Raw genomic sequence first — 25,523 nt, forward strand, 5'->3', positions numbered from 1 at the left:
CTCCATCTGACCAACAGCTACACCCACTAAAAGAGAAAACGCAACCTGTGTGTAATCTCCACTTGTGCCAGCACTGCTATATACTGACGGGATTATTCATATACATGGCAGGCAAGAGACTCCGATATTACTCACTGATCTTTTCAATAATAAAATAAATGGACTTAGTGCACAAGTGGTGTGAAACTTTGCAGGGCATAACCATGATAAGAGATAAGAGCAATGCCAGACAGTGGAGCACTGAAATGCTCTGATTAGGAATCACTAATGCAGTGAGTGTTAAACCATGAACCACTGAGAGCATGCAGCTCTTAATTCCTTCCAAACACCAAATAAGTTGATTTCATCGATTACTTCCCCACTCCCGTTCTAGTTAAAACACTGACATCACCTGACATAGAAAGACTCAGCCTACCGTGGCACAGGGTCTGACACCCCGCAACTAAAGTGAAACATTTTTGTGCCTTGTTGTTGCCAAACACCTGCCCTTACTACAGTAAGTACAAAGATTGGCAGCTTCAAGGATATTTTCTCTACATTACGGTGCAGCTGGGAAAAAGAAAAAGTGACTGGAAAACTGCTGAGGCTGTACTCTTCAATCATATTTTTTATGAGTGCTACTCGTAATAAAGAAATCATTTTCGCAGTCATTTGCATTCCCCTGTGACCCAGGTAAGAAGGATCAAGCAGGTTTAAGGAGCCTGTTTGAATGGGATCGATGTGACCAATAATCTAGTATCATAAGAATAAGTACAGAGAAACTGATGTTGGATTTTCTTACAGTGTAGAGGACAATATGAACTAGGGGTAGGGTGGATGTGATAATTAACTAATAAGAAGCGCTCTACCATTATTATTGAGATGCTTTTTAATGTACTATGTTTAACAGATTACATGTAATAAATTAAGCTTTTGCTCAATTAATACTTCTACACTACTTTCTGAGAGACAGGAGTAAAAGAGAAGCCTACAGTTATAGCACAAATTACTGATTCTGAACTTGAAATAAAAAACACCAAAAACAAAATAAGATAACCAGTCATGAGATGCGCAACCGAAATAGACAAGTAGGACATATTTAGTGTATATTGACATAAACACTGTCAGGATGCTGTGCCACCCTTTTTAGTAGGAATGATCTAATATATTTTTCCCATTAAACTCCTCTTACCTCGCTGTTGTGTCCTCTGAGATTGAAGTTTACTCTCTGAGGGGTGGGCCGGTCCCGTCTGCAGTGGCTGGACGTGAACGTGACCCCAACGACTCCTCGACCGTTCCCGGTGGCGAGCCAGCCCTCTTCGTAGTAGCGCTTCCTGCACACCGGCTTCTCCTTCTCGCTCTTGGGCACCCGGCCCTTCCAAGACAGGCAAAGGATGTTGGAGTCGCTGCAGAGGACCGGGCCATGCTCCACGGCGGCGAACATCCCTGCTGATCTCTACACTCCCGTGGATTAAAAAAAAGAAAAAAAAAACCCAGAGGGAGGTCAGTAGTTCTTCAGAGGGGTCGGTATCGTTACGAGCGCCTCTCCTCCGCGGAGGTTACTGGTTCGGTGTTGGATATGAGACCGCGACAACGGTGCATAGTACTTGCGCACTTTTCTCGGCTATCTCGGTGATTTGCAATACTGATTAAAGGTGATAAGTGAAAACGTTTCCAAAAGTACAAATGAGGTCACAAAGCTGTGGACTTTAGCATTGCTGGGTTGAAGATATCGTGCTGTAAACACAACAAAAGGCACTCATTCAGGTCATTTTGATGTGTCTGATCACCTTGTTGATGCTGTTTCGGTGACAAGGCAACAGATGAGAGTACCGGAAAATTATTTCGAAATCCGCAGACTCCAGACTCGTGTCAGCTGATCATCAAACATCCACACAGAAAATATTTTTTGTTCGTTTGTTCAATTCATCCATTCCATTCAACACATCCCAGTGCTTCCAGTTGATGCGAGTAACTTTCCTGTCCAGTTCAGTGCGTCATTTCTGGGTTCCGCGTCCTCCTCGTACGACCCCGGCCGCGTGTGTGAGAGGAGGAGCAGGGACTCCTCTCCATCAGCTGTCAGCCCGATAGAGCCAGGAGAGCCGCTTCTCTTGGTAACGTCATCACGTCAACCAGTCTGCCGTTCCAACCCGCCTCGGGGATCCCATGGATGACTGCTGGATAATACAGAAAAATGGAACGTTATTATCACCCAGAAACTGACGCTGACACAAAAAACAACTTTGTGTAATAAAAATACGCTTTGAATCGTCGTATATGCGGACGGTGTCGCGGTACAAGCAGCGCAAAAGCGCTGAAAACACTCACCTGCCGCCCACAGCCGTTAATTTAAATATTAATGCGCTAGCCTAAAATTACACCACACTTACAGCTACTTACGCCTCTCTGAGCAATCACTTCAGTTCGAGGACTATCCTGCTCAGCGGAAGGATATTTAACTAATTGCTGAATTATTTAGAAGAACCTTGTATCATTTCAGCTCCCGTTTTATTAAACTTACTGATGAACCAAAGCGGCCTCTCGTGGCGAAACGGTTAAAATAAACAATAAAAAGGGAAAACAGACGAGAAACAAGGAACAACACAATGTGATAAAGGGAGGGAGAGAAAGAAATAATAGAAATTTACCAAAAGAAATCCAGCGAGGTCCGACAGACACGAACAGACAGACCAGTGGGCACTAACAGACGTTAAGATTCGTGATGCTACCGACTTTCATCTGACAATAAAATGCCACCCGATGGACAACTGTTGTACAGAAATATAATCGACATTTGGATTTTGGAGTCAAATGTTATTATGAGAAAAGATAGTAACCAAACGGATTCCAATAAGACTATATCAAAGACTATATCATACACAAGTGACGGTACAAGAGCATCCCGTATACCTCCAGCAGCAAAAACAGAGTATAGAAATTCGGTCTGTTGTAACGTCAACGTAAAGAAAGACCCAGTGATACGAACGCACAAACTGACACTCAAATACCGCTAAAGCCCGTGAGATGATGCCAAAATAGCCCAGGCATCCATCACCGTGCGCGACCAGCTAACTACAGCTAGCTAGATCTTGGATGTTGGATCGAAACAGAGAGCTCCGTGAATTTCACAGATGAAAACATGTCAGCAGCGGGATTAATCTTCCCTCTTAATCCACATTCTTTGTGCAATACCGATAACGATAATCTAACCGGGACTGCAGCGAATGTTTTGGCTGCCTGTGTTGTCTCCTCCGCAAAGAACAGGCAGCGGTGGCTAACCGGCTAACCGAGAAGCTAGCTGAACCTGAACCACCATCAGCGGAGACTGGCTCCGTCCATCCGCCGCTGGCACTCGTCGCTAACAGGCTAGGGCTAGCGCGTTAGCCGACTGCTTTATCTAACGATTTTTTTATTACTATTAGCATGCAGCTATTCAAAATAACCATAGGTTGGTGGTTTATTTGACTAAGTGGCAGGTTAGTATCAGACCTATCGTCAACAAAGCCAGAGAAACGTCAATGGCCAGAGAAGTGCTTACCTCGGCTCTGTGGTGCTCCTGCTTCCTCTGCCTGCAGCCTACTTCTGTTACACTGGCAGGGCCCGACAGCTGTGTCACGTGACGGGCACGTGATTTAGACCAATTAAATTAAGTTCACATCAATAACTGTTGTGTTTTAACTTTAATCTAATGTTTCATCTGAGGATGAAACGATATGTTCGTCATTGTCAAATTACAAACAGTTCAGCTGTCAAAACTGTACTGCTCAAAAATAATATGCAGCGGCTTAAGATCCATAAGCATATCCAAGCAAAAGTATCAATACAGCAATATAAAAATACTCATTCAGTGTCTTACTTGACTAAAATACAGATATATTATCTTAAAAATGTACTTAGAACCTCCAATGAAAAAGCACCTGCGTTCTGCACTCTGCATTATACAGAAAATGATGAGATATCTTATTTTATTGTATTATTGTTAAATATTTTTCAATTATTACTGCTGAAACCTTGGATAAGTATTATTAACACATTAATGTGCACTGAAATTTTAATGTGCCTGGTTAAGTTTGAGTTAATTGTGCTGTTAGTGTGTTGGGTCATTAAATCTACATCTGTGTTGGACTTTCTTCAAAATAAGAAGGAGCACACATTCATGCTGCTTGGAATGGGGAAGGTCAGGTTTTCAGGCTTAAAGAAACATATAAAATAAAAAATAAACGCACTTCGAAGTATTCAGTATCACTTTTAATATCTTTCTATCTAGATACCCTGAAAGTGTATTTTACAAGGCTCTAAAAATTGGATCTATAAGTGAAAATCTGTATCTCAAAGCCTCATAGCATAATTTCTTGCTCTCTTTTGTCTAATATTTATTTGCATTTATGTCTGCATTGGATAGCTTATTTGCCTGTTTTATCTGTACCTTTGTTATACAATCTAATCTTTATACAAGGCTTTATATAAAGATGTTCACAACAGTAGTCATTCTTTTAACTTAAATCTAAATAAATATGTAAATATTTCTCACTATCCAACAACAAACAATTGAGTTGCTAAGTTGTTAATCTAAGTATGTCTATTTTATTTATTTTTATTTATTTATCACTGTTTATAATGATAAGGGTGGTCCTCTTTGGCACCAGTAGCTAGTCCAGCTGTGTAACCTCATTCCTCCAGCTGGAAGGATTTTAACACCCAGTTGCCACAGTAGTAGTTTACCCTCCAGTACGCACGAGGGCAGCACTGGAGCGTTATTGTAACTTCTGTACCACCTTCTCCGAAAACATGGCTGCTCCCATGGCACTCAGGCGAGAACTGTGTTCTTTGGCAAGGATGTTTAGTGGAATCCCATATTTGGTAACCAACAGATTTTTCGTTTTTCACAACATTTTCGAACAATTACCCATTGTGATAGTTTAGGTTTGGAGAAGTAAACAGGAAATGTCGCTATTTAATCACTGACGGCAGTTGTAGCATGGTGGCTATACAGTAAATGTCATCTGTAAATGTCTACTAACTGAAGTTTATTTACAGGGACCGAGAGCTTTGGGCGCTTGTGCAGGTCAAAGGAAATATAACATAATCGGGTAGGCTACCATCTTTCGTTTTTGGTCGTTTGAACGCAGTTTAATAATAATGATTTTAAATAAAACCCAGTGCACATCACTTTTGAGCCGGTTTTCTAGAGTCCGTTAATGAGGCAGCAGTTCTTTACAACTGTTTCATTCCAGAGGTGTGAATCTCTAAATCTGCTTATTTCCTCAATTAAGTTGTCGCAAATTGTGTAAGCAGTGCTGCACATAAAGTACAGAATCTTTAAAGAGCATAAATCTATGTTTAGAGCACTTTTTGATTGTAGTAAGATGCAGTTAAATGTGTTTTACAATATGTGCAAAAGCACAGGTCAAAATAGAAAATGAAGCTCATGAGGGCATTTTAAAGAGAGAGAAAATAAAGAGAAAGAAGCTGACTATAGCTTTCGGAGAAGATTATTCCACAATTTGGCATTCAGAAGTGCAAAATTCTGCAACATATGTCTGACATATTGCATTTAGCAGAGCGTATGTGGCTCTAAGTCAAAAGATCCTAAAATCTGTTCTGAAACTCAATGAAGGCACATGTGACCTTGGACACAAGAGTAATGTGATTTTTGTTTGTTTTGTTTTACTTTGATCAATATTTTACTCAATGCAGTGGTGTGCACTATGTTTGCATTTCCAAAAGTTAGAATATATCCAATGGACTTAAAACAGGATTGAGAGTGAAGACAAAACCAAAAACCCCTGTACAAGCAATTATCACTTATCCTGTCTGTGCTAAACATTGTATTTTAAAAATGCGTGTGTCAGTATGCAAGAAATTATTCACTGTTCTGCATCTGCAGGTCCCATCTCCCACTGATATCCAGCACTTCCTTCCACACAGCAACAGTGCTTTCATCAACACCTTCATCAGTGAGTTATCAGTACAGCGTCTTCATGTCACTGTTTTTTCAAAGGCTAAATATTAAAATAATACAAAAAGTGAGCCTTCTACTAATGTGTATCTATCTTGTTTCCCGCTTACACTTGTTTCCTTGCAGATCACTGTCACAGAAGAGCCTGACACACTGTTTCAGAAGGTGTCACTATTAGTCAAAAGTCATGACAGGGCTGTGTTGGACAGCTATGAGTTCTTTGCCACCATGGCAGCTAAAGAGCTGGGCATCACCATCAGCAAAGTGTGAGTACTAATGCAGCGAAGGTGCCACATATTACAGGAGCCATGTTAGCCGTGATAGCTCTCTTGCTGACATTATTTTGCTGCTCCTCTTCCCTCTGGCACAGTTCTGAGCCTCTCAAGGACATTGAGAGGTTTACACTCCTGAAGTCAGTTCACATCTTCAAAAAACACAGGGTCCAGTATGAGATGAGGACACACTACCGGTGCATTGAGGTGATTAGTCTGAACTTTGCTATTTACGTTACTCTAATTCAATTAGTGCCTGACAGACACAACTATTTAGGTTCCCTCCAAGTAATCAGGCTTTATTCAAATGGGGACTTTGTACTGTCCTTGCACCTTAAAAATCAACTAGAAAAATCAATAAATCAATTAGTCAGCCCTGATGTTTCAAAAGAATATATATATATATATATATATATATATTTGTTATTCAAGTGTGTTTGTTTTTGTAGCTGTCTCATATTACAGGCTCCACAGCACAGGTATACCTTGAATACATTGAGAGGAACCTCCCTGAAGGTGTAGCCATGGAGGTGACAAAGGTGAGTAACTACACAGTTATTCGTACACCAGTCTTGTGTATAATTGTGCATCCCGAAGGCTTGAATTAATGTAATTATTTTTTTTTCCATTTTGTTCATGTTGTCAGACTGCCATGGAGAAGGTTCCAGATCACATCCTTGAACCCATGTGGAAGGATCACCCCGTTGATAATACGCCCAATAAGTAAATTCAGCGATGAGCGACAGATGCTCATTGATGTCTTTTCTCAGCTTTCAGCGAATATGTTGGGTAAATAGGAAGACATGGGAAAAATGCAATATTAACATATGGTTGTCATGAACTGCTCATCATAGATTTCAACATGATCATCAAAACAGAGTTCAACACCATAGAGAAAGGGCCAGCTATTGAACTTGCATTATGTCAACAACCACTGTGTTTTCATTGTCTTTTCTGTGGTAAAACAGTGTGGGAACAATTGTATGTTGTATTATTTTTTTCAATAAATAAATTCATCATTTAATGTCAACTCAATGTGCTGTTATTTTTTTTCCAGAATTGTGATCTTTAATATGTCTTCTACGTTAATAGTCCAACTGCCTGTTCAACTATCTGCAGTGATATTGGATGGTTATTCTGTATAAACACGCACAATCTGTAGGACACAAGACCAGCACACACGACATATTTCTTTGCTTTTATTAAATAGTTACTACACAAAAATTTTTTTAAGGCAAAATAAAAAAAAATGAATTTAACACTCACCCTCTGCTCAATAGTGAAAACAGGATACACACAACAGCAATTCTAAAAAAAAAAAAAAGCTGGGATGCTGTGTGAAGCATAAATAAAACAGATAATTTGCTAATCCTATTTGATATATACTGAATTAAACGGTACAAAGATAATATATATGTTTTACTTCAACCTAATCGATCTTTGTATATATGCTTGTTCTGAATTTGATGCAGCAACATGTTTCAAACAAGTTGAGACAGGAGCAACAAAAGACTGGGAAAGTTGTGGAACGCTCCAAAAACACCTGTTTGGATCATTCCACAGGTAAACAGGTTGATTGGTAACAGGTGATAGTATCATGATTGGGTATGAAAGGAGCATCCTTGAAAGGCTCAGTCCTTCACAAGCAAGGATGGAGTGAGGGTCACCACTTTGTGAACACATGATTGTATAAAGGAAATTACTTAGAAACACAGTTTGATAGCAAATGATTGCACTCGGTTTTTATTTACATTTTACACAGCACCCCAACTTTTTTGGAATGGGGGTTGTACCTCCTGTCCTGTTGTACCTTATCATCATAAACACTATTCTTCATTGCTCTGAAGACAGTTGAGGACTGCCCTCTCCTCCTTGAACTAAAATTAACTGTCATGCATCAGGAAAAAGTGCTGCAGCAGAGACTGTCAACATTTCCAGGAATACAATACAAATCACATTGAGTAATTTTTTAGCCCCTGCCCATTTTGGGGTAGACCTAGTGGTGGGTATGGCTGCAGGGATATTGTTGGTCTCATATACATTGATTTTTTTTTTCTTCCATAATGACCATCAATTCTGTGGCTGCTTGACAATGTACCTACCATGGTTATGTAGGTTTGGAAACCTCAGCTTAGAAAGATGCACACAACCTTTCTTTTGTGGTTCAAAGTTGCATAAATATGCCCAAACTCCTAAATCCTATAATTGTTGTGTCCTCTTGACAAAGTTATAAAGTCTTAAACATCAAAAGATGATACAGAAGCACCAAAGTTTTTCTTTTTCCTCCTGCAAAGCAGTACGTTGTATTGGATGTTGTATCAAATTAAAAATACCACGTGGCTGATGATGTACGAAGCTTAGAATGTCACTGGTGCTTTGGAAAGCGCAAATGAATTACAAGATAGGCACATTATTGGGTCAAGAAGAAGAGGTAACAATCGAGAAATACGTACCCTCGCAAAATACAATCATTTGGTCACTATAATATAAAGTTTTAAATAAAGTTTTATCTTATCTTAAGAACAATTCTAATTGATGCCAAATAAAAATAATGAAAGTAAAAGGCTAATTTAATGAATATCACATCACACTGCAACTAATATGTAATGTAAATTAAATAAAGTTAAAACTCATGAACCCACAGTGAAGACTGGGCCAAAACTACAAAAATATTTTTCATCAAGGCTTTTTGGACAATGTATTTACTAATTACTCTTGATTACTGTAACATGTTGCACAACAACATCTTCATTTATTGCTGCACTTCTGAACAAATGCTTTTTAATAATAACATGCTGGCTTCTTGGACTTTTATTGAACACGTGGGACTGAAGCATTTAAAATCAGCGAGGTGTTGTTGTGTTGTGGGCTGCTGTCGCTTTTGAAAGCCACCAGATGTCACTGTGCTTGTCGTGTTTCAAGCCCCAAAGCTTCGTGAGGCTTCATCTCCCCATCGCTACTAATGACATTAAAGATGGCTCTGTTCTGAAAGCCATGACAGGGTGGCAGTGAGCCAGCACGCACAACACTGTCCTGCAACCAAAGCAGCTAAATCCATTTCAGTCACCTTTAATTATTCACTCCTGCTTTTCCTACTGTGATGTGTCAAAGTTTCTTCATACCAGTTATCAGTTACCAGTTTAACAGTACTATTTTATTGGCCCACCTTTTCCTGCATGTCCTGCTACAGTCCTTGCATTAACACAAGGTCTACTAACTGTGTGTCCTTGTTAAGATTTCACAGTATAGATGTACGTCCAAGAAAGTTAGGCAAAAATCCTCCAAACCATATATTAACTGTTTGGAGCCATTAATAAAAGATTAAGTACCGTAATCTATTAACCGCTAGTCCTCTGTGTGTCAGCGACTTCATCTTCCATCCTGAAAGAGAGAATCTCCAGGCATCAGTGAGGGAGGGGTTTAGGGATTAAGACACAAGAGGAGGCTCACCTTTTCAAGTGAAGTGCTGCACCTCAGATGTCGGCGCTGGTGAAGGAGGGGAGAGATGTGAGGGAGGGCCTGGGTTCCTGGGGCCTGGGAGGTTAACTGTACTGTGTGCCCCCCTTCAGGAGACAACAACAGTCAGTCTGTTATAATCAACCAAAGGGAGAAACAAGGAGGGACTGCAGAGACTGAGGAGGCAGCAAAATGTACCGAGAGTGCTGAAGAGATGGAAAAAGACAGACAGAGTAGGGGGAGAGAGCCAACACCTTTCTGCAGCTAATTTATTAAACAGATAGCTTTGATAAAGTTCTACAGCCATATTTGAGTATTCTGCAGTGCCCTGGTAGTGCAGAGACTAAGAAGCTTTTTCATCTCGAAATAAAAGTAAAATTCTGGTTTATGCCTGCAGTACATATAACACACAGTATTAATAATAAATGCCTCCTCATGTGACTGTGCTTTTGCATTATCTTTATAAATTCAGAAGGCCTTAATTAGAAGAACAGTATGGGACACAGGCTACATGCATTCACAAAGCTTTCAAAACCCGAAGAGCTAAAATATTCTTCAATTGGTGTCCACTTTATTCTGTGTCCCATGTGATGGTGCCATTAGTGTATTACTACACTTTGCAAAACCATCCATTTCAAAAGCTCTTACGAATCTTCTTCATATGCAACTGCATGAATGGCAACAAACTTTTTTTTATATAATGAGAATATTCAAAAGTGTAAAAATTAATAATAGAAAAACACATCAATCAAAATACACATTAGTGAGATTCTCCGAATGTCCTCTTTAAGGTCAAATTGTAATTACTGACAACATCTAATTATGACAGCATGATAATATTTAAGTTCTTGGTCATATCAGAGTGTTTATCCTTTCCAAATGATGTCCTCCTTTTAGACATGCTACCACTGAATCTGACCTGTGACATGACGTTCGGTCAAAAGCATTTCAATGCCTTTCAAGTGGAGCGGTTGGTGGAGTCCTCCAGTCAAATATACGTGGTAAGATAAATAGTCATGCACTGGAGAGAGTGAAATCAAGTTCTCAGCTACTAAAAGTGCAATTCATGGGTGACTTTTCCAAGCCTTTTCTTATGATTCTTTGAGATCCACTGAATATCACATTCATTAAGGGCTCTTGGTCCTCCACACTCTTCCAAAATCATCTATAAAATAATATGCATCTTTTGCAGTGGTCTTTACATGGATCAAACGTTCACTTTCAAATATGAAACACTGTTACTGTGCCACTGTGTATATATATATCTATATATATTACAGAATTGTTGTGAATTATAATGACAACTCTCAGACTTGTTTGTGAATAAACAAAAAAAGAGAAGTTGAGTTTATTTTTAGTTTTATTTTTTTTCTCCACGACTATGTCATATGTCTTGACGATTTTCATAAAACACATTCACAGGTTCACAAAAGTTATGTTAATTACAGTGAAAAGTTTTTAAAACACTTCAAAAAACTGAACACAGTAGAGAGTAATTTCTTATCCTTAAGTGAAGAAAATACTAATGAAATTTGCTTTCATTTATAAATGCTACTAGATATATATTTCAATATACTATTCATTTATAATGCCTTTTTCTTTTTGTCTTTACACAATAGATTGCTGAAGACAAACATGAATGTTCCAAACAGCAATACTCATAACTTAAAAGAGCTGCACATTAACGATAAAAATATAAAATTAAATACTCATGAATACTTGACAAGTGGAATATTGTCTTTTCTCTTGAAAAATATGTAAGTGTTCAACAGTATTTGCTGCATTGCTTGGTGAGCTTATAATACATTAACTATTTCCATGTAACAAAAGGAAAGGTTAGGGAGGTCCAAGATGTACTAAACTAGTAACAGTAGTGCTCGAGGGCTGTTGTGCATTCTTTCATTAATTGTTCCCCACCTTCAAATATACAGTGTCACCCATTTTTTAATTCTTTATTAAGGATCAGGAACATTTCTTAAGGCTCACAGGGTGACTGTAACAAGAACCACAGAACATTTAAAGAACTTTGACAAGAATTTTCCTCTCTTTGAGAACAGCGATTTCAAACAGCTTTTTCTCAACAATGTCAAATAGTTCCTACAGTACCAACAGTATTTCTTTAACATAGATAACAGAATGTGAGGATGCCTTTACATTGTTAAAAGTTGTGAGGCATTTTTATGTGTCCTCAGTTGTCATTTTCACATTATTTCTTTGCCAGACAATATCAATAAGCAGACATTTGGCCACAGAGTATGTCATGACTATACTCAGAGACTTTGTATAACACATAATTGAGGGGCATTTAATTTACTGCGCCACTTTAGGCCCCTTCTACATTAACCAGTGCTTGGTTATTGTTTTTAGGGCAGGCTGTGTTAAAAGCGTCGGCCACCAGGGGGCCCTGGCCACCTCTGGCCTCTGCCAGGTGGGGGGTGAGGCGGAGGAGAGACCGGTCCATTGTGGTAGCTGTGTAAAAGGATAAAATCACACATTGGATTCTTGGCTTTTGCCAATAGGGGGCACACTCTGATAAGAGCAGCCATCTGAACTACTCCAGTCAAGGATGTCATCCCCTCTCAGTTACTGTGCAGGTACTTGAATGGCAAAATACAGTGTAATGCCTTTTGTAATTTCATTATTCCATGCACTATTTAAGAGTATGGCTTCAAATAGTTGAGCTGTAAGTGTGTTTTTATTATTTATTGATGAGTTAACATTCTTTGACTCAACATTAGTAAGACAAACTATTTGGGCAAAAAACTACTCTCTTTTATTTGAAAGACAAACTGAGAAAGAAATGTAATAATTAGAGGACAAGTTAAAGTGAAGGAAATTAAGCTGTAATGAGGCTTAAGAGAAAAAGGACAGAAAGGACTGCATTGTGTCACAACCCTCAGCCTTTTGCCTGCAGTTTACTGTGTATTTGCATCACAGATTTAAAGGAATATAACTGGTGTAAGCACATCTCAAGTGCCTGCCAGATGTTTTTTAAATCTTTTCAGGAATCTTAAAAGTATGCAAGGAAAGTGCGGAGAATTGTGACTTCGAAAGCTTAAGCATGATACTAATATTCAAAAAAGGTCTTACCCTCTCGGACCGCGGGGGTGGAAGTGGCGTGGAGGTCCAGGGGGCGGCATGCCACGGCCTCGAGGGTGCGGTGGACGTCCTCTGAAACCAGGATGACCTGGAGGAGGGGGTGGAGGGGGTCCGTGCCTATGAACAGAGACAAGCATAACACAGATACAAAACACTTTTATGTTTCCGTCAGAGGAAACCTTTTGTAGTGATACACATGAGCCACCGCTGATGCACATGCAAGATCAGTTGAAAGACAATGCATATCTACTCCGTGAAGGCTAGTGATTCAGGAAGTCACAAGTGACAGGTGCAAATTGTTCCATAAACATATTTGTATGGATACTTGCTCCACAGTACTCGCACAAAATAATCTACCTTTTGGGGCAAACAGACGATCTTAAACTCAGGAGGATCATTTTCAAATCTTAAACAAACAACACTGTATCCAGTCCATCTGGCTGCCATGGGTGGCTGCTCATATGATCCTGTGTGTCTGTGTGAGGTGGTTACCTGGGCATAGGTGGGAAGGGACCTCTGAGGTGCATGGGAGGTGGTGGGGGAGGAGGAGGAGGGCCCATGCCCATTGGTCCGCCCCTACCCCGACGACCTCTCATGTCTGGGTAAGGTCGCATCCTCCTCATTCCTCTGCAAGGGAAGTGCAGTTAACCCAAAAATAAGCATTGTAATCTTAAATGTAGCACATAGAAAGGGTTTAACTTTGGGTGTAAATATATAAAAATGTCACTAAACTACATTTAAAAACAAAATAATCAGACTTACACTTAACACCATGTATATATTTCAAACGTCAGTACCTCATGGGTGCAAATCCATTCATGGGTCCATCTTTCGGTCGACCCCTCCCATGTCCAGGTGGGCCAAACCCTTTCATCATGCCCCGCCCACCACGCATGCCACCTCGACTCATCCGACCCCCTCGACCACGGCCTTTAAATCCACGACCCCTGAGAAGATTAAAAATAATAATAATATTACAAGGAACACTGCCACTATGGCACTAGTCCGAGTTCAGTCATGTAAAGCTGTAATAGGCAACTCTACACAGACAAAACTCAAGAGCAGTGAGGTAAGTTTCACTTCAATCCCCAGAAATCATGCAATGCAACAGTGAACTGTAAATAGCATCCTTCTGTTTACCAATCTGACCTCTCCACGACTGCTTCATATAAAAAGACATCAGCAGGATGAGATGAGACAACTCCAGTTGTCATTGGAGGGCATGTTCATTGATTGTGGTTTAGGAGGCTCAAATGATAACAAGCCTTTGTCTTCCCTTAATACGGAGTTCAAAAACATTATGTATCCATAAATACAGCATTAGGTTGTGAGGAACCATAAGACTGACCTGGCGCTCTTGTCCATTATGGATCTCTCGGATTCATCCTTGGAAGTTTTCGAAGTTTCTGTAATCTTTTCTTCTGTGTCTGCATCCATCTGAAAGTGTGCAGGTCAATATCTATATACAGTCCTATGTCACAATGGCAACAAAATTCATGCGTCCTGCACACAAAACATACTAGATGAAAAAGAATTCTACGTGCAAACATTAATTTTGCATCAACATAGAAAAAGTATTATTCACACTCCAGAAAGTTAAAAAAAATAGGCCATTTTACTATTTTTGAAGGTAAATTAATGAAGAAATAAGTTGTATGTTCCCCCCCCGGTAATCAATGATGTTAACAAATGGGAGCCGAGTTCCCAAAGATTTATCTAAAATGTAGAAAAAAAAATTGCTGGTGTAACTGATGATTCACTCTTTGACGTTGTATGAGCTCATTTTTTATTATGATACTCACTGAAGAACTACATATTTATGGGCTGGTAGAAGGCTGTTAAAATATCATGAAGCACATCTTGGAAACATTAAACCTCTGCATTGCATTCACTGCATTGCTCTATCGCTGGGTGTGCCTCATACTGAAGCAGGTGACATGTTTGCGGGTTTAACACGAACAACTGCGAGTCAAGGCTGAGCCCGCAATCACTGCTGTGAAATGTAGTAACCGTGGTGCTGTAGTGGAGCGGGAGTGAAGAGTTTTGTGATGTATGGAAAGATAACGTGAGGGAAAGTAAGGAGGGTTGGGCACTAAGCATGAAACTGCCAGTTAACATATTTGCATTTTGAAATAACTTTGAAATTTTTTATCCAGCGTGCCAAACACTTTGGCTGAAGATCCAGCAACTCCCATGAGCTTAAGAACTCCACACACTGGCCAAATTCCCTTTTAAATCAGAATCTACGGTAGATTCTATAAAGATACAAAACAATACAGCACAACTGCTCAGTCCCTGTTGGAATAACATTATCAACAATATTGCAGATGATAAAAATGCAACAAGGTATGATGTGATCACCATGAGCTTACTATTTAGTAGTCTTCCTGCAGGAACATTATTTCTTCAGTATGGTCTTTTTAGCAAATAAAATAAGTCTACGTGGGTGTAAAAACACAACTATCAATCAACACACATTGAACTGTGAGTTTCAGCACCTTTCTAGACTGTTTTAATTCATGCAGCCACTGCTGTATGGACGTCTGTTTTGTATGTTGTTGTTTGTTCCATACTTTCTTTAAAACCGCATGCACACTCAGTTCCCAGTTTATAGGGTATGCATGGCTGCAGTTTATTCAATCTAAAATAAAAGCACTGTAAGCAATACTGCCTTCATGAAGGATAACTTGCTCACGTTTTCTTGTGGTCATTCTGCAGGCTGTTATTTATAGTGTTGACCTGTATCTCTGTGCGTGTGTTCATATTTACACCGATATCTAGATTTATCTAATGGTACATTATTTTATATCGTAGAGAAGTAGCCAGGACACAAGGCGTTGTGTGTAGCAATCCTATTCCTTGTAATGGATAGGGCGATGACCATAAACATGAAACTTTAAAGACTGCAATCATGCCATGGAGGACTTTCACATACACAAACATTATCACATTGTTATTTTAAAGTAAATAAGCCTGCAGAGCCAAAGGCACGTCGCGCGTCATGGAAACATTTTTATCCTGATCCTGAGAGGCGGTTGGAGCTGTGTGAGCCCTCCAATATTAAGTCAGGGCCTTTAAAAGAAGGTCACAAATACACTTAAAGCCTCTAATGGCACTCTTTAACACTGTTTAGCGATTAGGAGCTAACGTTGAAGCACGGTCGGCTAAATTTCAAACAGAAAGCGCTGGGAGGGCCCTGTCTAATTCCTGGGTTAACACCGCAGGGTAGACCTGACTCACTGTACGTTGTGTCCGTAGCAGTTGCTTCGTTTGAATAGTATTCAACGAGGTATTCGATGTTTGGACAACAGCTGTCCTGATTGGAAATACGAAATAAATGAGCCTAACAACAACAGTGCATGTAAATGTTAGTCATGCGCGAGAGGGGCGTTCCTGTGATTTTCAAACGCTTTTGGTGCTCCGATGAAACGCAGAGAAGGGAAGACTTACTTCTGTTGTGATGCAGGCGAGGTAGATTCAAAAAGTAATATAATTTTCCTATTTGCTAAGAAAAATAAAAATATGTTAGAAAAATAAAAAAAATGTACAAAATTTCCGACAGCTTCTGTTGCTCCTTCGCTGTTTGAAATGGCGGCTTCGTCAGTCTAGACTACATCCCAGGTTGGGATTTCTTTGTGAGGGGCACATTATGCTGGAGTAACGCCCACCGGGGAGAATGCTGCTATCCGATTGGCTGCTTGTTGCTCTAATTCAGCCTACGTTAAATAGTTTAGTGTTGTGATTGGAGGAGTGGTCTGACGTTCTACTTGCGCTGATTATCCTGAAGACGGTTCATTAATTAACTGGGCCACAAGTTCAACACATAACGCTAATTTATCGTAGATGTTTAAGTAGAAAACGTATTTCTGAATATAACCTGGAATCTGACACGCTAGATATGTGTAAATATGTTTTTAAAAAGCCTGGTATATTTTACAAATGAAAGAAATGTGGAGTTGAATAAAAAATGTAACTCGCTATTGACAAAAAACAAAAAGAGCAATTATTTAATACCTTTCAGACACAACAAAACTTTAAAATATCAAGCAGCTACTTAAAATCTAAAATATACAAGAGATCAAAAACAGTATCATCAAGTATGATGCGGTTTCTCTAAATTCTTTGGTAACACAAACAGGAATATTGGAGATATTATTCATCAGTAAAGCTGTATTTCATACCCATCAACATATCATGATATACATATCAACAAACAGCCTTCTCCATTTCCAAACATTGAATTTATAATTCCAGCAAAGGCAGCCTCATATACAAAAATAATTGCCAAGTGCCCGCTAAACAATATATACATCAAGAGAAAGGGCAAAAAAAAGCCAAGAAAAAAAATCTGATATGAAATCGGATGATTAAGTTATTTTAAAGATGCTGTATTCCTCATCAAAGATAAAACTAACTCCATGAAATGTCCAGATGAGAGTTAACCTGACGCGTAAAAGTGGTCCATGTGCGTCCGTTACGCGCGGCTCAGGATGTCTGAAAGCTTGTTGATGTATTCAATTGTGTATTTGAGGGTTTGTATCTTGGTCAGGGGTTGTCCTCTCTTGCTGTAATCCGGAGGCAGGTAGTCACGGAGCTGGTGCAAAGCCTCTGCAAGACTCCTCATCCGCATCTTCTCCCTCTCGCTGGCCTTCATGCGTCTTTTGATAGACATCTTGGGCTTGCTCAGCCTCTGGGCTGTTGGAGCCGCGCTGCGTCCACTGAAGCCGAAAGAGAAATCGTTGCCCTCCTGATGCCCGCTGCAGTAGCACATCTCCGGTGAAGAGCACATGGAGTCCATCGAGGACTCCGGTGAGGTGGACTGACGGGAGTCCTGGTCCTCTGCAGAAGTACTCTCATGGCTCTTCCACTCAGACAGCATTTTCGCTGTAAAAACCTCCAGATTCATGCTAGAGATATCCCGAGACATCCAGACGTTCGTGCAGCCAGGATGGCAACAAGGGTGAACGACAGGCAGATTCTGTGAAGGTGATTTAGCCAAACCGTTTTTATATAGATGCAGATCTCCGGAGGTTTATGGGTTCACAGCTCAGGCGAAAAAAGTTCAAAGAAAACCTCAAGTGCCAAAATGCGACCTTCCCGAAGGACGTCGTTCGTTATCACCAGGGTGTGAATAAGGCTAAATAGACGGATAATGTGATAGAAAGAAAAATAATTAGATTCCTTTTGTGTGAAATTACTCTTTAAAGTCTGCACGACGACAATTATCAGTTTGATGTGATTTGTCTAATGAAGGAATGAGAGGATGCCGGTTCACCTGAGGTCTTCGCACCTCTCTGCCAAGTAAGGACTGCGTGTGTCTTCAGTCTGGAAGTTTTGTAGTGAAAAAACATAAGCCAGTAGTATTTTTAACTTAAGTTCACAGTTTAATATCCAAATTCATGAAAAACATATCATAGCAGCTGATGTTCAGAAGCAACAATTGTCCCAGTCTGAAAGAGGGTGCTTGACTGCTCTTGTACTGAATCTTAAAATCCTTTTGCCACTTGCTACCTGGAGTATTGCTACTTGTTTCCAATCCAGTTTTTCCAGTTCCATTAACTGTATGTATCTTTCACAACACAATAACACAAACCGCAACATACTTTGGGAGACAACTTGATTTGCACTGGAAAACAATCTGAATCATCCTGACAAGCTGTTAGATTTCAAGCTCTTGTTTATAGGAAAATAGGATTTAAGACCCGGTACTTGGACTGAGTTGTTATTTGGGCAGAGGATGCAGCTGTCACCAAGCTCCTGCCAGACCTTTCATGTCTGAAAAAGGTGTGTAAGGCCTCACTCATGATCAAGGGGACCAACACTGGCGGGTTGTAAAAACCAATGGCTCAGCGCCCTCAGCTGCACTGCGTTCTCTCTGTATGTTAAGTGACATGGAGCTTGTCAAACAGCAGTGGGACAAAACAAGCTCACATGGTGCATTCAAATGGCATTAAGGCTGAAAACTGTGCTAATCCACAACCTTCTCTCCTGATTTACATGAACTGTTCCTTCCGGGATCGGATGAGCCACAGGTTTTAGCAGGGCTACCTAAGGTGCAACAACACATTTTTAATTATTCATTTAAGCAATTTCATGTTTCGTGTCAAGCTTTTAAATCTCACAGCATTTATTGCAACAAACATCTAAACACACACCTTTATTAAAATAATTTCCTATCAAGCCACATGTCACTCATTTAATACTTTAAAGTGTGTCCATGCTCAGCCTTTCCCTGTTTTACAGAAACAGTTCCATTTGGGATCACAGTAACAAGTTGTGGCAAAGCTAAGACTAACTTTTTCTTAATTGCTTGGTATATAAAATATAAGACAGTAGTGGAAAAATTAGCATCATAATTTGCTAAAGCCGTAGTTGATGTCATCAAACGTCTTGTTTTGTCTGATAAACAATCCAAAACCTAAAGATATGCGGTTCATCAATAGCTCCACTGTAAAAAGCTGGAAACAGAACGTAAGATTTTTTTCCAAGGTTAAGAGTAAACCTTCACATTCAACATAAATTAGCTCACGTTCTTGTCCATCATCCTGTAATTATACTGCTCACTTCAGGAACTTCAGTCTCAGTCTCTCTGCCAGTGGCAGCGGACTGTCACTACCAATCACTGAATCATCACCGTCTGACATAACAACAGGTGAGGCTGGAGTCTGAAGGAACACGTCACCGTCCACATTGGCTGGCGACACATCCTGGCTTTTAGTGGACGCAGGTATGCTGCTTATCTCAACCTCTACGCCGCTGCTCTGAGGTTTTTGTCGTAACGACTGGACGGCAGCAGCCTTTTTAGCTGTTCGTTCGGTTGCTTTAGTTCCAGAAACAGGTTTCTGGGGGACGTCTGAAAGTAAGCTGCCCTTAAGTTTGCTTATTGGCTTGATTTTAGCTTTTCTTTGAGGTCCAAACTGCTGGTTCTCTGCATCACTCTCCTCGCTGGATGAACCCATGCTCACACACACGCTCTTCTTAGTGGTCTGCGGCGCGTTTTTGTCACTTTGAACTAGGTCAGAGTGGCACCTCTGTGGTGGGACGGCCGATGATGAAATGGCTGTTCTGACAAATTTATATTTCTGAGGAGGCTTTTGGGAGCCATTACATTTGCCCTTTGTCTTACTTTGAGCTTGGACTGCAGGCCTCAGCTGCTGCTTTGAACTGTGAGTCTCAGTTCCCAACTTATTTGTTGCACACTGCCTTTTGTCAGTGAGAGGTTCTTTTTTGTTAACAGCAGATTCCTCATCGTTGCCTTTACTGGGCTGCCCACTTGGTTTTGAGTTTGACTTAGAGGAAGTGTGTTTGAGAGAGGTTAACTCATAGTTCAGTTGTTTTGAGATCACGTCATTGTGCATCTCCATCTGGTCTATAGCTTTAGCTGTGTTCCTCATCAGCACCCTGTCCCTTAGAGGACAGTCAGTGTAGCACAACTCTGGAGCAGATCTGGAGTCTGCTTCTTTGACAGCACTTGAGGTTTTCCGCTTGTTGCTCTCGCCCTCTGTTTCCTTGATCTCACTGTCTGTGATTTTGCTCAGCTTGAGCTCAGTGGTGGGGTTTGCGGCTGATTGTGGAGGTGGAGAGGATGTGAAGGACAAAGCATCCCAGTCGATATCACTCAGGTGTAGCGCGTCGATAACAGCTGAGACAGAAGGTGAGGCAGCAGCCACTGATCCTGGATCAGACAGAGGAGTATTCGGGCAATCGCCCGGACTCCTGTGGTCTTCTTTCGACGGCCGCTGCTGTTTATGGTTCACTGGAGTGTCCAAAACCACCACGTCTGGTTCATCTGTGTTTGAAACGGTAGGTAGCAGCGCTTGTGGCTGAGAGTTAGAGGATCTCTGAAGGGTCATCTGAGCCAAGAGGCCTGAAATATCATCTGAGATCAGATCAGACGTCTTCTCCTTTTTACTCTTTGGCTTCTTCTCTGTAAAGAAGATTAATACTGGATGTGAGAGTTCAAAACCGAAAGGACTTCAGAACACATTTTCAATGAGTTAATGCCAACTGTGAACATTTTCACTCAAGTATCTCGACTGTCAAGCTCCGTCAGTCTCAGTGACGGCTTCCATACACATTAGGAAGTGAAGCTTTTCAGCAGTTATGAACAGGAAAAGGGAAGGCAAAGTACAACCTGCATAAAATGACAGCAAAGCCCCCCGAGACAGACACCTCTTGGCTGCATCAAAGCCTTTGGTGTGAACTAGTCAAGCTGCCAAACTCTACATTTTCAGGTGTCAGAGCTGCTGTAATAGACAGCCTTGAAAAACAAGTCAAAGCTCCAGGTGCCTTTGATCAAGACGCCCTTGTCAGCACAGTGTGGGAAGTTTTGGAGCTTGCCAAGTCTGTGGGGGGTGCTCCCATTTTTGTTTGCTACATAGTTCATTTCACAAAAAAAAAAAAAAAAATCACAGAAAAATATTATAATGTTGTTAATATTGTCTGATTTTGTACACATAAAATTTTATTTTAAGGAAATATTCTAAATTGTTGTCTTACTCTTGGTCTTTTTCTCTTCCGCCAGAGCTTTGTCTCTCAGGTAGCTTTCCACCACCTGTGGAAAGGCCACACGGACGAGAGACTCTTCCTCCACTGTCCTCACCTCATGTTGATCCTCTGCAGGCCGATCCTCGGGAAACACATAATGTTCTGCAGAAAAAAAATTGTCAAGGTCAGGTCCGCCTTCGTCTCAAAAAGTCTGTCATTTACCCTATATATAAAAAATAGAGTGAAAAACCTCCTTATTTATCATCAGCGATACAGCAAAAAATGAGAGTTGAGGTGTTAAAATGAGGTAAAAAGAAAAACAAAAAGATTCAACAATAAAGCAGAATTACTACATGTGGTAACTCTCCACAAGTAACAGTTATTTTTATCACCCTTTTCCATCCATTCTGCTTTTTATTTTATTATTACCAATTAATTATTTGGTCTCAAACATCAGAAAATGAAATGTGATCTATCAAAATGTCCTACAGCCCAAAGCAACATCATTAAATGTCTTGTTTTGTCATGCCAACAGCACAAAAACCCCAAAAATATTTAAGTTAATATAATCAGAAAATCAGCAAACTTTCACATTTGAGAACCTGGAATATTTGTCATTTCTGCTTCACAAAATGACCTGAATTATTAATCAAAATAGTTTTTTGTAGATCAATGAATCATCATATTGAAGCAGCTCTACTTTCCATATGGAGTGATTTACAGATGCACTGCTCTTAACACAAGCAGAGGAACATTTCTAAACAATATTTGTCCATTTGTACAGTTGATTTATACACAAAATGCTAATATTTTGAATCATCAATACAACCACAGCTTTTCAACCACTTTCTTGATTGTGAGATTTTGTAATACACACACGTTAGATTTATGTGCACAGCAGTTTGCAGTAACACTTATTAAACTGCATGAAACTGAGACTTCCTCAGGCTGGTCATCTCGGGTGGGCTTGTTAGTGAATTGGACTTTGATATGACAGATTTCCCAGCCTGGGGAGGAAGCCAGTTTAGCACCTCGTGGCTGTTGTGACTGATCTATCACCTCTGAACCCCACCTCACAGCAAGTCACTAACAGACAACCCGGTGACGAGCACCCCGCACCCCAACCTCCGCCTAATGCAGCAGTCATGTCACTCAACCCAGAGGATGTTTTCTTACATGCGGGAAAACAGAGAATTAGCGAATGCATTGATGTGAGCAGCGTCCTTTGTTGAATGATTTAAACTGACCTGGTGTGCTCCAGATGATTTCGAAGCAAGCGACGGCGTTTCTCACCCTCGGTTTTGAGATCCTTTTGTAGGAAAAAGGTGTTGCTCATTAAACATGCACTGAAATAACATTTTGTTGCAACAATGTCACTACAAAGACATTTTTGTTGTTAAAATTTGAAACATGTTGGTCTACCTGAGGGGCTTGATTTGGGAGGACATTTCTCTTCCATATTTTCTGTTCATCAGCTCTGCATAGGTAATCAAGACTAAAACCTTTTCACTGGTATAATGCTGAGGCCACTCCATCTTGTCATAGGCAAATTTCTGGAAAAATGCAATTTTTACATGAAAATCACTGAAAAGGAATCTAACTGAACTTAATTTTTATCAACCCATTACCTGAATCAACAGCATATTTGGCTGTCTCCTCTTGAAATTTGACACAGGCTTGTCCTTGGGAATCAGGAACTCACTAATGATCTGCAAAATGCAAAGTAAGCATTAAAAACCATAACCTGAAGATTACTATATATGGAAGCAGATGAAAACAGCCGTACCTCTGTAAAGGGGAATTGGTGACTTGCCAGTGTTTTCCTAAAAATAAATAAAACATTCGTAAAATGAACACATAGCTTTTCTGTATTTACATCTGCTATTTTTGTGACAAAACAAAACCACTGTTTATTTCCAGAAAGTCACATACTTCCTGATATTTGCCTCAAAAGACAAGGCCTGGCGGGCCTGTTCATAGCGGTGCCAGTCACAGGGACACTGGTAGTCAAAGTCATGAGGCTGACAGAAATGTCTGCTGTCGCAAAGCACACAGCCACCGCGCTCATGTGACTTTGTTGAGCCTGAAAAAAGGGAGGAGACGAATCAGAATCAATATCTAATAAAAACAGGAGAAGTAGGTAAAATGTCAAGACAAGAATAAAAATATTTAAATCTAACACACTACTACAGATTTGGTGTAGTAGTAGTTGAAAAGTCAGAGGCTTATTCAGACTAACCCATCTCTCACATACGTGTATGTTTTAACATTACAGTTTAAATGGCTTTAAATCAGCCATGTGTGAGACATGTCCTCTCAGGGATACCCCCCATTTGCTTCCCACCTCTTATCAGGATGGGAAACAGCGGCCAGGGGTCAAAGCGGGGCACCACTCACCAGGATGTCGACATACGTGGCAGTGAGCAACCTTCTTTACAACTCCCTCAGACACATGTGCATTCTCCTCCTTCCACTGGATGAACCTGAGGTGAGCAGAGAAAGGTTATCACAACACTATATGCTCACTTCATGTAAGAAAAGGGACACAGAGAGGAAAAAAACAGCTTATGTGCTATCAAAAAGGTAAGAAAGATTTGAAGAGTGTGTGTGTTTCCTACCTCTGGAGAAGCGTTTGTCCTTTCAGCATCTGGATAAGCCTTAGAGCTTGCTCTCTACCAACACCTGGTATGCCCTTATGGATGGATGTCAATGCACAAGTCATTCATATCAGTGATTTTGATACTGCAAATTTCAAGCTGAGGCAGGCTCCTTACCTTAGGAATATAATCACAGCCAAGGAGGATGGCCAGACCAACAAGATTCTCTCTGGTGAGATGTAACTCTGTTTGTACCCTGGAGGTCCTGTAACAGTCCACCTGAGGGTCCTGGAGGGAAAAGTGAGAAACAATATCATGAAAATTTGATGAAGACTTGAGAATCAAAGCATCAGTAGAATGATAAACACAAACGACCGACATGGACATAGATGAAGCACTGGTTAGTTAAAATGAAAGGTGAACGGTCCTGTGATTTGTGTTAAACCTTCTCCAGGTTTTGTACACTGTGGATGAGACGAAACCCTCCCAAACATACTTTGCTGTTCATATTGAAGTTCCTGTAGACAGTCAGGGCCCCGTACAAGAACGCATCTCCATCATTCGTGATGCAGCCGTCCACCAGGCCCTTTGAGTCCAGGTAGGCACACATGGCCTCAGCTTCCCCAGCAGCTGTCACCCATGGCACACCCAGATAGTCCAGCATTTCTGCACACTACAGAGGAAAGGCAAGGATAAGAGTGCTTAAAAACAACTTGAATTTATTATGACTGAGTATGATGAGAGATGCAGGAGAGTGGACCAACCAACCTCTCTAAGCACAGCTTTAAAGCGCCCTCTGCTGGTGGTTGTTGTGGATTTCGGGGCAGAAGCCTTTTTGAATCCTCCATATCTCGTTTCCGTCCTCTTTTTCATGGTTTCTGCTTTAAGTTTAGGGGCTTCTCCTTCCATCACAAAGACAAGCTTTACCCCCATAAGCGTGAGGGATGAGACTCTGAAAAATAAATTCCTAGGCACGAAAGAGAATTACTTTTGGGGTGATCGCGGACCAGCAGGCGCAAAAAAGGTTTTAATGTATAGAATCGAAGTTAAAATGAATGAATTGATGAATTAATTAAAGAACAATAATATATGAGCGTTACCTCAGGTGGGGTTTGGTAACCCTCCCCACCATTGCCTGGACGTGCTGGGCCTCGCACACCCATAAACTCAGATCGACTGCCAGCGTCTTTCCGCTCAAACTGTAGAGCGGCACCGACTCACGAACCGGCTCGACGATAGACCACAAATCGTGAACACCCATAACTACCCCAAAGTGGGATTTAACCGATGTAACAGGAGGAAAACAAGTAGACAACGTTAACGCTACATAACGCAGGACAACAACCCGGAGTTTTCAAACAGTGGCGCCACTGGGCCACGTTCCAATTCGCTGAGCATCAATATACTAAGCCTCCTTGTTGCAGCATTAATTATCACGAAGTTGAGAAGTAAGTGAATTTAACGTTCAAAATGAACATACATCACAAACAGACTATCTGTGTAGTAAATATATCACTCTTGATTTTCTATCATCATGACAAGGTGGGAAAAAGGGGACACTCTAACGAAGTTGATCGAAGCCTGACATTTTTAACAAAACGTCATATTAAAGCGCCTCCAAATGCTTGTTGCTATGGCTACGAGGCTCTCGTTTACAGGCTGAGGACTTTGTCT

General features: G+C 40.6%; 5 protein-coding genes across 7 annotated transcripts in view; 1 reads left to right on the forward strand and 4 right to left on the reverse strand.

Annotated features, from left to right (window-relative positions):
* The window catches only part of tulp4a (TUB like protein 4a), a 32,060-nt gene extending 28,511 nt beyond the window's left edge, over positions 1 to 3,549 (reverse strand). For both annotated transcript variants that reach the window (XM_041959150.1, XM_041959148.1), the window contains exons 1-3: positions 3,518 to 3,549; positions 1,770 to 2,156; positions 1,172 to 1,435 (exon numbers count right to left, since the gene is read on the reverse strand). In XM_041959150.1, the coding sequence (XP_041815084.1) occupies positions 1,172 to 1,423 (252 nt within the window). In that variant the 5' untranslated portion in view covers positions 1,424 to 1,435; positions 1,770 to 2,156; positions 3,518 to 3,549. The remainder of the gene's footprint in view (positions 1 to 1,171; positions 1,436 to 1,769; positions 2,157 to 3,517) is intronic.
* A 1,188-nt stretch (positions 3,550 to 4,737) lies between these two features.
* On the forward strand, positions 4,738 to 7,240 carry mrps10 (mitochondrial ribosomal protein S10). Its single transcript, XM_041959118.1, has 7 exons — positions 4,738 to 4,839; positions 5,017 to 5,069; positions 5,867 to 5,936; positions 6,065 to 6,204; positions 6,309 to 6,417; positions 6,660 to 6,749; positions 6,857 to 7,240. Exons 1-7 carry the CDS (start codon positions 4,768 to 4,770, stop codon positions 6,935 to 6,937), a joined length of 615 nt encoding a protein of 204 aa, XP_041815052.1. The 5' UTR covers positions 4,738 to 4,767; the 3' UTR covers positions 6,938 to 7,240.
* Positions 7,241 to 7,780: 540 nt separating this feature from the next.
* Positions 7,781 to 16,366, reverse strand: si:ch211-51e12.7 (uncharacterized protein LOC336335 homolog). Of its 2 annotated transcripts, none has more exons than XM_041959341.1 (6): positions 16,216 to 16,366; positions 14,114 to 14,202; positions 13,563 to 13,712; positions 13,258 to 13,392; positions 12,757 to 12,882; positions 7,781 to 9,773 (listed from the first exon to the last, which is right to left on the reverse strand). In XM_041959341.1, exons 2-6 carry the CDS (start codon positions 14,200 to 14,202, stop codon positions 9,665 to 9,667), a joined length of 609 nt encoding a protein of 202 aa, XP_041815275.1. In that variant the 5' UTR covers positions 16,216 to 16,366; the 3' UTR covers positions 7,781 to 9,664. The 2 variants fall into 2 exon arrangements, with proteins under 2 accessions (XP_041815275.1, XP_041815276.1); XM_041959342.1 differs by lacking the exon at positions 7,781 to 9,773 and adding an exon at positions 9,782 to 12,135.
* An 873-nt stretch (positions 16,367 to 17,239) lies between these two features.
* On the reverse strand, positions 17,240 to 17,826 carry msgn1 (mesogenin 1). Its single transcript, XM_041959275.1, has one exon. The coding sequence runs from the start codon at positions 17,690 to 17,692 to the stop codon at positions 17,240 to 17,242; it is 453 nt and encodes a 150-aa protein (XP_041815209.1). The 5' UTR covers positions 17,693 to 17,826.
* Positions 17,827 to 18,870: 1,044 nt separating this feature from the next.
* Positions 18,871 to 25,142, reverse strand: LOC121622129 (flap endonuclease GEN homolog 1). The gene is made up of 13 exons (XM_041958991.1): positions 24,950 to 25,142; positions 24,618 to 24,816; positions 24,346 to 24,522; positions 24,027 to 24,137; positions 23,871 to 23,944; positions 23,650 to 23,735; positions 23,185 to 23,335; positions 23,039 to 23,075; positions 22,881 to 22,961; positions 22,675 to 22,805; positions 22,500 to 22,561; positions 21,265 to 21,414; positions 18,871 to 20,692 (listed from the first exon to the last, which is right to left on the reverse strand). The coding sequence occupies exons 1-13, from the start codon at positions 25,108 to 25,110 to the stop codon at positions 19,326 to 19,328; spliced, it is 2,787 nt and encodes a 928-aa protein (XP_041814925.1). The 5' UTR covers positions 25,111 to 25,142; the 3' UTR covers positions 18,871 to 19,325.
* Positions 25,143 to 25,523: the final 381 nt, after the last annotated feature.

Source organism: Chelmon rostratus, chromosome 18 (genome assembly GCF_017976325.1).
Source record: "Chelmon rostratus isolate fCheRos1 chromosome 18, fCheRos1.pri, whole genome shotgun sequence".
Taxonomy (NCBI): domain Eukaryota; kingdom Metazoa; phylum Chordata; class Actinopteri; order Chaetodontiformes; family Chaetodontidae; genus Chelmon; species Chelmon rostratus.

What these genes read in the sequence shown, in the direction of transcription:
- mrps10 (XM_041959118.1), top strand. Translation starts at nt 4,768, where the DNA reads ATGGCTGCTCCCATGGCACTCAGGCGAGAACTGTGTTCTTTGGCAAGG. An exon ending in TTAGTGGAATCCCATATTTG is followed by an intron (nt 4,840 to 5,016) that starts GTAACCAACAGA and finishes GTTTATTTACAG; the next exon opens with GGACCGAGAGCTTTGGGCGC. An exon ending in AGGAAATATAACATAATCGG is followed by an intron (nt 5,070 to 5,866) that starts GTAGGCTACCAT and finishes CTGCATCTGCAG; the next exon opens with GTCCCATCTCCCACTGATAT.
- si:ch211-51e12.7 (XM_041959341.1), bottom strand. Translation starts at nt 14,202, where the DNA reads ATGGATGCAGACACAGAAGAAAAGATTACAGAAACTTCGAAAACTTCC. An exon ending in AATGGATTTGCACCCATGAG is followed by an intron (nt 13,393 to 13,562) that starts GTACTGACGTTT and finishes CTTCCCTTGCAG; the next exon opens with AGGAATGAGGAGGATGCGAC. An exon ending in CCCTTCCCACCTATGCCCAG is followed by an intron (nt 12,883 to 13,257) that starts GTAACCACCTCA and finishes CTCTGTTCATAG; the next exon opens with GCACGGACCCCCTCCACCCC.
- msgn1 (XM_041959275.1), bottom strand. Translation starts at nt 17,692, where the DNA reads ATGTCTCGGGATATCTCTAGCATGAATCTGGAGGTTTTTACAGCGAAA.
- LOC121622129 (XM_041958991.1), bottom strand. Translation starts at nt 25,110, where the DNA reads ATGGGTGTTCACGATTTGTGGTCTATCGTCGAGCCGGTTCGTGAGTCG. An exon ending in GGACAAACGCTTCTCCAGAG is followed by an intron (nt 23,736 to 23,870) that starts GTAGGAAACACA and finishes TGCTCACCTCAG; the next exon opens with GTTCATCCAGTGGAAGGAGG. An exon ending in GGAAGAGAAAAAGACCAAGA is followed by an intron (nt 20,693 to 21,264) that starts GTAAGACAACAA and finishes TCTTCTTTACAG; the next exon opens with AGAAGAAGCCAAAGAGTAAA.